This window comes from Amyelois transitella, chromosome 13 (assembly GCF_032362555.1).
Source record: "Amyelois transitella isolate CPQ chromosome 13, ilAmyTran1.1, whole genome shotgun sequence".
In the NCBI taxonomy this organism is placed as follows: Eukaryota; Metazoa; Arthropoda; class Insecta; order Lepidoptera; family Pyralidae; genus Amyelois; species Amyelois transitella.
In genome coordinates, this window is record NC_083516.1 from 1,315,902 (window position 1) to 1,328,913 (window position 13,012).

The window sequence follows — 13,012 nt, forward strand, 5'->3', positions numbered from 1 at the left end:
AAGTTGACCTTTGGGCAATGCTCAATAGGTGTCTATTTGGGGTTGTGACTCCATTGGCTATGTTGAATTCTGGTTTAACATAAAGTGAAGTTGACGTTGTTGAAGAAAATGCCGCAGTGCAGTTTGTTACCGCTTCTTCTGCGCTGACGCTTTGGAAGCGGCAGTAAACATAGTTTTGAGTAATTTATTTGACGTCAACCGATGTTGTGAAACTTAAAGATATGACGATTATTAAGTGATATGAAATGTCCCGTAATAACGAATAAAATTTTTGAATTTGAATGAGCGCTTTGAACTTAAAGTATAATAATGATTGCATACATTTGACCTGGTTCATGTAGCAGAGAAAAAATAAGAAATATTAGCTTGGTTGCGCCAGTATCATCATTCCTGGCTTAAATCAGGATCTAAAAACAGTGCCAATTGGAGAAGAAAGTGAATTATAATAATTTGATAAATTAATTTCATAATCCCGATAGATATGAAACCTATTCGGAGATGGATATGATTCAAATGTAAGTACTTACTTTTAGTTTTCATACAATACCTACGTACTTATTTTGTCGTGTAGCTAACTAGTCAAGTTGTTATGTCATTCCTATGAACTTACTTTGACTTTAAATTAATAAAGTTACATTTAAGTCCAATTTCGCCTTAATCATTGCAGTACAAAAGTTCATTGAAATTTCATAGCAAGCTGAAGTTTCACCGCTTTGATTTGTCATAGGGTCCAGAAACTTTAAATCCAATCGATAAGGTCCTAATTAGATTGACAATTGCATAATATCATATATCTTTCTACATTACACACAATTGATGCCCAGATCAGATGTATTCTTAATAATTTCACTCAATAATAAAGTAGTACCTAAGTTTGAATCTGATACTGTCAAATATTGATCTTCGTCTTAGCCACTCAAGCTCAATTTTAAATGTTTAAAACTGCACTTAGTTGCTACACGACGCGTTGAAAAAATGAGTAATCGAAAATGCATAGCCAACGAAACTAACTCTAAAATAATGTCGCGCTGTTACAAGCGTACCTAAGTTTTGCATTCGAATAACTATCGCGTCGCGTCGTGTCGCAAATGCTATCAATACTAAAGCCTTTACTCTCTCAAGCTTCTTTCTCAACACAGCCGAGTCCAGCGGACCAATTACAGATGCCTCCAACGGGATCGAAGCTAAGACCTTTAGGACAGACGTACTCCCAGCCCACTAGGGCTCCGCTCTCCATGCGCGCGCAAGAGATGAACTTCTTACAGGACGTCGGGTGGGGGAAGTTCCCGATGTCTAAGCATTCGATGTTACCTGAAATAAATGAATTCGTAAGGTTTCAGAAAGCCTTATCTTCTTATGCAAGAGTCGAAAATGGCTACGATATTTTCCACTGCTTACAATGGCTGGAATTTGGGATGTGATGAATCTTTGTCCGTACTGAATAATGGTTCAAATGCACTGTCAGCTTCAAAGATTGGGTCGGTTGCTTGTCCGATGTCCTGGTACTTCACGAATTGAAAGGGTTTCAACCTCTTTTGTTGCTAGTGCTTTTGTCGTTTAGTTACCTCTTTCGACATTCATTGTACGAGTCAGATGGACTGCTAATTTCATCAGATCAGCGTAATACCGAACTACTTAAATATGTTTATTATTTAATAAAACTTACCTTTAGCATGTAACACAACCTTGGTCCCCTCAGCATATTTCTCGGCAACTTTCTCTGCGCTATCGTCATAGTAGTCATAATTCAGTATTGGTCTATACGTCCTGTTTGGGGCAGTCTTCTGGACCTTTTCGAAAGGTTTCACCGTCGACACTCGCCGTGGCTTCGCCGTGGTCACCACGGGAACATAAACCTCCGTAGTCGGTTTTAAAGTAGTTGAAATCTTCCTATGAACCTTCTTCCTCGCTATTTTCCTTGGTTGTGGTGTTGTGGGAGGTATTATGTATTGGTATTCGTCTGCAATAAGTTTAAAAGTTTAGTATAGAGTTGATATTGTGACGATTTAAGTAGAAAGTGCAGTTTTGAAGTGAAATGTGAGTCTGCCCATGATCTACCTATGGTGAGTGAAATTGATGCGGTATGAGATGTATGTAGCCCTAAACGTACCTTAGTCCTTTGCCTACCCCACACAGGGTACAGAGAAGAAAAAGAATATAGAATTGAGACAGTCAATCATACTACAACTTACCATCGTAAGCTTTTGTGACGGGTGATTCCAACAAATATTCTCTTGTAAAATGTACCGGTTCTCGACTCAACCCTGTATACCCATCAGTGGTGAAGGCATAGTCTTCAACAGGTACGGGTATTAATTTCGGACTAGATTCTGAAAACCTCCCAGTAGGTACTGTCGACCCTGACACTCTTGAATTTAGAGGTCTCGATGAAGGAGTGAAAGAAGATTTGGCTGTAAATGTTGTGCTTCTAAAATCTGGTAACGAGAATCCTGTAGGTTTAGACTCTTTGACTGGGAATGATGTTCTGAATGTGGACTTGGGTATAAAACTCGTGGTAGGCACTTCTGGGTACGTTACTTTGGATGGTATTTCTGAATTTGAAGCCGTAGGTCCTGTTACTTCTAGGGAAGCTGCATTTTTGGTCGTGAAATCTCTAGTGTACGATTCTCTAGGTAAAATACTGAATGAATTTGCGAAAGTTGTTGGTGGAATTTCTGGGTATGTTAGCTTGGATGGTGTTTCCGAATTCGATGCTCCAGCGAACTCTGCTGTTGATTCTTTAGTTGTGTAATCTATATTGTCTTTCGCTAATGGATACCGAGTGCCGGTGAGTCCTACATGTGTGATAGTAGGTTCCGAGACCAATGGCTGGGGTATTTTGGTTGTGATTGTGCTGAACGTGGTTTTGGGTGCGGCAAAGATTGTGGTTTTGAGGGTGTTGATGTCTGTCGGTAAAATGTAGTCTGGACCTGTTGAGCTGATAGCGTAGACTTGGCTGGGGACGACAGTGGTTTTATCTTCGTATGTTTTCTGGCTATCGATGTAAGTCTCCGTGTATTGGGGACTGGTGAATTCGTATTCGGATATCGTTTTGGGTGACGTGGTTGATTTTCTCGCTGGTTTCGTGTCGTCGTCGTAGTTTGGGATGATGGGTATTGGTGCTGAAAGGAGCTGGTGGGCTGCTATAGCTACTGCTGTTTCTGCCGTGAAATCTGAAAAGAAACAATGTTAACGTTATTATTAATTTGAGGTTGAAAATGTTTGATTCGTATTTGTTCTTTTCAAATGGTATTCAAACCTAATAATTATGTAGACCTTCATTCATTTTGGACCAGAAGTCAATTCAGGTCCACTCTGCCAGAGTAGTATCTATATTTTCAAACGTAATGTAGGCACAATTTGCATTCGTCCACGATTTCGATTTACGAGATTAATATTTGAAAATTGACGTCTGGTGAAAATGTTGCAGTTTAGTTTGTACCGCCGGTTCTTCTACGCATGCGCTTTGGAAGCGGTAGTAGATATAATTAGGTTTAGGTTATGTGACGTCAATAAGTGACACCTTGTATCTAATTTTGAAAATAACATACATACATACGTATGGGAACATCTATATCCCTTGCGGGGTAGACAGAGCCAACAGTCTTGAAAAGACTGAATGGCCACAAAAAAAATGAATCCCAAGTTTGTAAGCCTATCCCTTAGTCGCCTTTTACGACATCCATGGGAAACAGATGGAGTGGTCCTATTCTTTTTTGTATTGGTGCCGGGAACCACACGGCACGGCATATTGAAAATAAATCTATTCTCTTCTGTTCCTACCTTCACTAACAGCCGAAGTTGCGACTTTCTTCTCCGTTGTATATTCCTCACCACGATCCCGATCTTTCAAAGTCTGCGCGAGCTGATTCTTCTTGAAGGTGGAGCTGTACTTCTTGCTCTGTCTCTTGTTCTCTTCGTTGGTAGCAGAGGGGTTCTGGTCTTCATCTTTGAGTGAAATTAGTGGTCGCCTCTGGATTTTAGGCGCTTTTGGACCGCCCAGTCGAGCTCTGATGTCGTGGTCTTCATAATCTACAAATATATAATGGGTATATATCAGTATTATAATTCGAGTACAGTGTGGTTCCCGGCACCAATACAAAAAAGAATAGGACCACTCCATCTCGTTCCCATGGATGTCGTAAAAGGCGATTAAGGGATAGGCTTATAAACTTGGGATTCTTCTTTTAGGCGATGGGCTAGCAACCCGTCACTATTTGAATCTGAATTCTATCATTAAGCCAAACAGCTGAACGTGGTCTATCAGTCTTTTCAAGACTGTTGGCTCTGTCTACCCCGTAAGGGATAGAGACGTGATCATATGTATGTATGTATCATAATTCGACATCTTATTGGCGTATGTTCCAGTCGGGTCCCCTCACCCTAGGCACCTTCTTACTACGATTCAGGATTAAGGGACAATAAGGGTTCATATAAGGGTTTCCTCTGAGCTAACGTGAGAACCTAGAGAACGAATCAATTACATACATACATAGAAGTAGCTTTTTCATCTCTCACGGGGTTGACAGAGCCGAAGAGTCTTGAAAAGACTGGGGGGCCACGTTCAGGTATACGTCTCTAGTACCAAATATACATACATACATATAATCACGTCTATATCCCTTGCGGGCTAGACAGAGCCTTAAAAAGACTGATAGGCCACGTTCAGCTGTTAGGCTTAATGATGGAATTGAGATACACAGTTTGCTAACAAATCGCCAAAAAAAAGACTTTCTGATAATACATACATACATACATATAATCACGTCTATATCGGCCACGTTCAGCTATTTGGCCTTAAGATAGAATTGAGATTCTAATAGTGACGGGTTGCTAGCCCATCGCATCGCCTAAAAGAAGAATTTCAAGTTTATAAGCCCACCCCTTAGTCGCCTTTTACGACCTTCGCCTTTCTGATAATCAATCGATTGAATGATTGAAACGTTCGTTGCTTCGATCGAGTATAAAAATATTTTTTTAAACATATTTTTATACTTGATGGAAGGTTGCGTGATATAAAACCGATTTAAAAAACGTTTATTTTAATTGACATCAAATGAAATCAGGGTCAGTAGTATGGTACAAAGCATGGGTATTGCTTGCTGTATCAAATTGTTAATCATGTTTTGATCTCAAAGTCACTCTGATAGTTTGCGCTCCGTATACGGAAATAAACTTCATATTTGTATTTAAAACTAGCTGTGCCCGCGACTTCGTCCGCGTGGAATAGTTACTTTGGGCCTCATTGAAGCCCTCGAGGATGAATAATTTTCCCCGTTTTTTTCACATTTACCATTATTTCTTGTCTCCTAATAGTTGCAGCGTGATGTTATATAGCCTAAAGCCTACCTCGATTAATGGTCTATTCAACACAAAAAGATGTTTTCAATTCGAACTAGTTCCTGAGATTAGCGCGTTCAGACAAACAAACTCTTCAGCTTTACAATATTAGTATAGATTACGTTTAACATTGATAATATAAGATACCTAATAACACACGGTAGCAAAGTTCTGTGCTGAAGTGAGGCTTTGAAATAATTTTTGTAATTCAATCCACTGAGTAGGTAGTCTACGAGTATTCCATTAAGATTGTAAGAAAATGCAGGATGCATATTTCCAACAGATTTTTTATACATATATATTTTGTACTAGAGAGCCCCTAGGGCTCCGCCCGCGTTATACGAAAATAACATGTTAACTTCCGTTCCCGTGAACATACATACATCTTGTCCATATCCCTTGCGGGGCAGACAGAGCCAACAGTCTTGAAAAGAGTGATAGGCCACGTTCAGCTTTTTGGCTTGATAAATAGAATTGAGATTCAAATTATACAGGTTGCTAGCCCATCGCTTAAAAGAAGAATTCTAAGTTTATTAGTCTATCTTTTAGTCGCCTTTTACGACATTCATGGGAAGAGAAGGAGCGGTCCTATTTTTTTTTTGGTATATTTGATTTAGATGATTTTTTTTTATAGATGAATGTACTATGAGGTAAGTATCTAATAGTAGGTACTTTTATTGGACTTCAAGCAGCTGAGTTAAAGACTTTACCGTAATCTTCAACGTCCTGAAGGAAGTCCTCCTCACTGTCCTCCCCCGAGGGGGTCGAGGAGGTTGGGGCGGAGGTCGTTGAACTCGTGCCGTTGGTCAGGTGTCGTCTTCTACTGGACACCCTGAAGGGACGGCGGGAGGCCAAAGAGGCCAGGGTTGATGACGCTGTGCTTGGAGTTGGTGCTGATGGTGAGGGCCCTGATGGGAAGAACGTAATATAAAGCAATAGTACATACATATGGTCACGTCTATATCCCTTGCGGGGTAGACAGAGCCAACAGTCTTGAAAAGACTGAATGGCCACGTTCAGCTATTTATTTGGCTTGATGATAGAATTCAGATTCAAATAGTGACAGGTTGCTAGCCCATCGCCCAAAAGAAGAATCCCAAGTTTATAAGCCTATCCCTTAGTCGCCTTTTACGATATCCATGGGAACGAAATGGAGTGGTCCTATTATTTTTTTAATCAGTGCCGGGAGCCACACGGCACAACTTTTTTAATGATGTCAGATATATTGATAAAACCTATTAAGTCAGCTTTGTTATATGTAACAAATGTTTTGTTTACAGAACGGAACAATAAGCGTTGTGAAAGATGTCCGCCGTTCGGGCGGTATGGTCAAGCAGTCATATTCACAAATAAACACCATTGTTGGCGGTCGCGGACCGTGAAACTGCCGGTCGGGGAACCGTGGCAACTGTTTTTGTGGGTACAGTCAATTGAGAAAAAAATATGCGTCATAGATAGATAGGGGATAGTTCAAATCCGTGAAACTAGCATTGGATAATTCCGCGTATATGACAAATGTAGCCATTTTAAGTTTTCGCGGGAAATTCACGCAAAATCTTGAAAGGCTGTCACCGACTTGAAACTAACTAGTACATTTTGACCAAGAGATAGAACACATTACTAATTACTTTTTGTGTAAAAATGAGCTCAAAATTAATTGGATTAATAAAGTTATTAAGTTTTAACCTTCCCCTGTAAAACTGGATCTATTGCAGATACGCACCTTTTACGTATGGTAGATTCGCGGATTTGCACTATCCCCGACGATATCGGATTAAGAAGAATTTTGCAGAGATAAATACTTGTGTTACGAGATACTAACTCAACTAATATTTATTTCGTTTATAAATACAAATTTTTAATGTAATCAAAAATATATTTAATTTCACATTCATAGATACATATAATCACGTCTATATCACTTGCGGGGTAGACAGAGCCAACAGTCTTGAATAGACTAATAGGCCACGTTCAGGTATTTTGGCTTTATGATAGAATTTAGATTCAAATAGTGACAGGTTGCCAAGTTTGTGAGCCTATCCCTTAGTCGCCTTTTACGACATCCATGGGAAAGAGATGGAGTGATCTGTAAAAACAAGACACAAATATATATTTCATGATTTCTTTCAAGAACCTTGAAAATATGAAGAACCTATCATAATTTTTTTAATATTAGGTGTTTATTTTTATTAGGTTAAAAGTAGGTAAGTTTACAATGTTACCAGTAAATACAACTGATTGTACTTTCGCGAAGTATATAATCTCTCAATTCTGTTTGTAAACAATGGACCAGACCGAGTGTTAAGCGGCATGTAACGTAGACAGAATCATGAAGCGGAAATGATCACTATTTATCAAATGAAATTGACATGAACAAAAAATATTGCGTTTCTATATACTCGTATAAATATTTTATAATCTGTTGAAAGTAAGATACCTTTTCTTTTTGAAGTTTATATTATTTTAACATACCTACCTATATGTAGTCACGTCTATATCTAAGCAGGGAAGACAGAGCCAACAGTCTAGAAAATACTGATAAGGCCACGCTTAGCTGTTCGGCTTAATGATAGAAATGAGATCCAATTAGTCAAGAGTTGCTAGCACATCGCCTAAAAGAAGAATCCCAAGTTTATAAGTCTTTCCCTTAGTCGCCTTTTACGACATCTATGGGAACGAGATGGAGTGGTCCTATTCTTTTTTTTATTAGTGCCGGGAACCACACGGCACGGCACAAAAAATATTGCGTTTCTATATATAAATATTTTATAATCCGCAGAAAGTAAGATACCTTTTTATTTTTGAAGTTTATATTATTTTAACATACCTATATGTAGTCACGTCTATATCTAAGCAGGGAAGACAGAGCCAACAGTCTAGAAAATACTGATAAGGCCACGCTTAGCTGTTCGGCTTAATGATAGAAATGAGATCCAAATAGTCAAGAGTTGCTAGCACATCGCCTAAAAGAAGAATCCCAAGTTTATAAGCCTATCCCTTAGTCACCTTTAACGACATCCATGGGAATGAGTTATTTATTTACTTTCTTAAATCTATCATTACAGACTTAATGTAATGCGATAGTGTATAATCAATTATAACATTCTGATCCTTAATGCTGCCCTTGTGAATTCACTCAAACTGCAATTGAAAAAAAATCTAAGTACTTATCTCATTCGATATGAGATTGAGATGGGGTGGTCCTATAGGATGTGTGGTTCCCGGCACCAATTGTAAAGGATATATCCTTTACAATTGGTGCCGGGAACCACACAGCACTATATTAGTTATTTCTGTGTACTTTTATAAATCGGAAGCAGCGTGGTTTGGCCTTTTTTTTTTTAAATAAAAGTTATTACCGTAATCGTTACTATGCATTCAAAAAAACTAAACCATTGCGATGAAATGAAGCAAATGTTGTGTACAATATTTTCAAAAAAGGAAGATTTCTGATTGGTTGATTAGAGCATGCAGTAAAAGTTACACAAGATTGGAATTGGAGAAATCTTGCGCAGTGAGGCGGTTAAAATAGCTCTCTCTATATCCAGTAATGATCATCGACACTAGATCACGGAAACAGCAGATATAGCGGGAAGATATCTTTTTCATTTGCTTCGATCCTTGCTGTGCGGTTCCCGGCACCAATAGATAATAGAATAGGACCACTAAATCTTTTTCCCGTGGATGTCGTAAAAGGCGACTAAGGGATAGACATATGAACTTGGGACTCTTCTTTTACGCGATGGGCTGGCAACCTGTCACTAAGTATTTGAATCTTAATTCTATCTTAAAGCCATATACCTGAACGTGGACTATCAGTCTTCATTTACTTTCACATTTTTATTTTCAAGATACGTTTATTTATTTATTTAGGTACACCAAGTCACACGATCAAATATTTACAAGTAACGTACGTTCGTCTTAACCTTAAACACACTAACACTCATCTTGTTTATATGCTAAATTAATTTGCTTTATTAAGCTTTAGAAACCATCAAAACATTCCCATCTCAATTCCTGTCAATTTATCTTAAATTTCTTGAAATCATATCTCATAGTCGGTCCTTGACACTTTTTCCACAGGGAGAAAAATAAAGGACCACGTTAATGCCACATCTCCTTTTTCAGTATCTATCTGTCTTGGTAATGACCGTGGCTGTACTGAAGCCAGACCTGTTCTACCGTCTAGTTTCTAAGGTTTAATCCGTGGGAACGGAAAATGAATATAATTAACACATAGGAATGTTAAATCCCTACAGAATTGAGACGTTTTGCGTAATAGTCTTAGCGCTTTTCTAAGCAATTAATACGCGATTATAATAAGAAAAACAGACTGCGCTGTGTGTGCTATAAATATATATTTATTGAAGTGAAATGTCTAATATAAAAAAATGATGTTACTAATTATATTATTTTTAAATTTATCTGTAAATATTAAATTAAATAAGATTTTAATTCCATAACCTGAATATAGCTTTTAAGTTTTTTCAATATTATCGACCGCACAGGATTTTTTTTATACGTGACTTAAGTGTGTTTGTAGTACCATCTACTTTCCAGAACTAGTGACAAGTAGTAAATTGAATGTATTAAGATTCCTATCTACATGTGTAACTTGAATTTACTCTACCTAGAAGTAAATAATGTATTTTTAACTTATAACACAACTTTCATCATAGCATTTGTTGGTGTAATAAGTTAATTTTATTCAGAAACACAGCTTAGAAATCCACAATAGCGCAGCATCCAATAATTACCATTGGACGGACGGACGGACGGACGGACGGACGTGAAAGCGATTTATGTATATACCTAGAGGCCACCTCCCCACACTTTCGTTCACGTAACTCTGTCATTTTACAATTTCATCTTAATTTTTATGTAATATTCTGTTTAGAATTGTAAATAGTTAATACATACATACATACATATAGTCACGTCTATATCCCTTGTGGGGTAGACAGAGCCAACAGTATTAACAAGACTGATTGGCCGCGTTCAGCTGTGTGGCTTAATAATAGAGTTGAGATTCAAATAGTGACAGGTTGCTAGCCCATCGCCTAAAAAAAGAATCCCATGTTTATAAGCCTATCCCTTAGTCGCATTTTACCTTTTGACATCCTTGGGAAAGAGATGGAGTGGTCCTATTCTTTGTTGTATTGGTGCCGGAAACCACACGGTTAATTTTAACTTATTTTTGTGAAAAATGGTCACCCTTCCATATGGCAAGGAAAGTATTATTGTTTATAAGCCTAGCCCGCGTCAAACTATAATTCCCGTTGGAATATTCATTCAGAAGAAAGTAGACTATGTATGACCTCAGATATTAAAAGATATTCATACACAATTTCCTAAAAATCGGTCCAGCAGTTGATCTGAAAGTATAACAAAGTATGGGTAACTGTTTGACTACAATCTATCTTACATTTAAAACGGTGTATTACAAAGACATCATAACAATCAAATGACCATCATCTATTGCACAATTTAGAGGCTTCAAAAACTTTGTCAACAATGCATGGTTCCCATAAAAAATGTATGTAATGACAGTTGGCCAATAATATACCTAAAACGGTTGCTCTATTTCGTCCGAGCCAATCTCGTGGGAAAATGCACCATTTTGTGTGTGCACTAAGCCTTAATACTGATCCCACGATGTGTGGTTATATTGTATTTTCATGGTTTTTCTATTAAGAAACCGGCGGCGATAAGATGTCGCTGGTTGCTTCATTTGTGATACGATCGATTCCAAAAGTCTGTAGGATATCCTATCCATAAAAAATATATATATATTTTTTATGCCTTAAAAATACTTAAAAATTAAAGATTTAAGTGATTTTTTTCAGACATGTGCCGATTGAGAATTTTCATAATTTATTTCTTTGTTATTGTATTATTTGTACCTCATGGTAATTAATGGTACCTATTCCTGTCTATAGAAGCACAAATTATAAGCAAACCGCCAGGAAATTTATGCAAAGGTGTCTAATAATTGACTGGACTATTACATTAGTGTCGTGTGGTTCCCGGCACCAATAAAAAAAAGAATAGGACCACTCCATCTCTTTCCCATGGATGTCGTAAAAGGCGACGAAGGGATAGGCTTATAAACTTGCGATTGTTCTCTTAGGCGATGGGCTAGCAACCTGTCACTATTTGAATCTCAATTCTAACATTATGCCAAACAGCTGAACGTGGCTTATCAGTATTTTCAAGGCTGTTGGTTCTGTCTATCCCTCAAGATATATAGACGTGATTATATGTATGTACTATTACAATAAAAAGGTAGGTAGTATTTTTAAAGGACTAAAAAATGCCAACGACAAAAGGGAAATGAAAGTAGCTATAATAATCTGAACTAAAAACATTTTAGCGCTCCAATACAAGTGAAACACTTCACACAAAAAATTGGATCATATAAATCATTGTTTGAACAAATGCGCCTGCACATAGCGTTCATTCATCGAATGGGTACAAAATAGTGAGATAACAGACGGATCACTTATCAATTTGTGTTATTTTTTTAATAAATCTAGTTTTGATTATTTTGAGGGTCAATATAAAAAGGTAAAGTTCGTAATTTTGATTGTTTGTTTGTTTGTAAGGTAAAATTTTCATCGTCAAAGATAACTATCTCATATAAATCAAAAATGGCGTGGCGTATCTTTGGAAATAGTGAATCGATTATGAAAATCCTTTCACCGTAAAGGTTACGGGTTATTTACGGGTGTTATAATATAACGAATTTCAGGAACTACTGGTTCGAATTGAAAAATTATTTTTGCGTTGAATAGACCATTTATCGAGGAAGGCTTTTGATGCCTTAAATAACTATTCCACGCGGACGGAGTCGCGGGCACAGCTAGTTTCTAAATATAAACTAGATCATTTACAATCCACCCTTAAAAATTTCTTAGTTAATATTTATCAAATATATCATTATCAAATATGTATCTCTTAACTGTTAGCATTTTTCCTATATGGTCTTCGTATGTGCACTGTTTTTTAATTGTAGTGTTGATCGTAACCTTATAATTAACCTTTAATTTTACTACTATGTAGGTATAGTGTTACTACAATTTGTTATGTGTACTTAAATAAATAAATAAAAGATAGAATGATCTCATATAAAGTTTCAGTTCTATTCTATCTATATTTTATTAACTCAATTGGATTTCTCACTGTATGATATTGATTGCATCTGTCATTGCGCCACAGACAAACAATACTTACTAACATACAGCCTTTGCACGGAGTCGTTTAGCGTCAGATAGGCGACTCAATTGTGAAATCATTTTGACTCATGTTTATTTTTTGTTTTGTGTTGATATCAAGAATTAAGAAGAAGAAATAAGTAAATATATAGCCTCCCATTGCAGCACCCGACAGGGTCCTTAATTGTTCCTTTAAAAAAAAAACCATTTATTTCAGGCTACTGCCTATCATCATACAAGAGAAAAGATAAAATCATTCATATTCACAATAAAATCAATCAAGTTATGTACCCCATTTTAAATCAAATTAATTCACTAGCATCAAAATTTCATTTAGTCAAAATAAATTAATTCATTATACTCGTAATACGTCAAACATCAATTTGTTAATATCAATTTATTTTATAAACGATGACCTGTATACTGTACATTAAGGATGCAATAAATAAATTGAATTT

At 37.0% G+C, this 13,012-nt stretch overlaps 1 protein-coding gene across 1 annotated transcript in view; it reads right to left on the minus strand.

Moving 5' to 3' along the window:
• Positions 1–871: 871 nt before the first annotated feature.
• Positions 872–13,012, minus strand: part of LOC106141319 (mucin-2) — a 111,241-nt gene continuing 99,100 nt past the window's right edge. Inside the window, exons 21-25 of the mRNA XM_060947323.1 lie at positions 6,051–6,248; positions 3,784–4,032; positions 2,193–3,173; positions 1,667–1,960; positions 872–1,311 (exon numbers count right to left, since the gene is read on the minus strand). Of these exons, the coding sequence (XP_060803306.1) occupies positions 1,118–1,311; positions 1,667–1,960; positions 2,193–3,173; positions 3,784–4,032; positions 6,051–6,248 (1,916 nt within the window). The 3' untranslated portion in view covers positions 872–1,117. The remainder of the gene's footprint in view (positions 1,312–1,666; positions 1,961–2,192; positions 3,174–3,783; positions 4,033–6,050; positions 6,249–13,012) is intronic.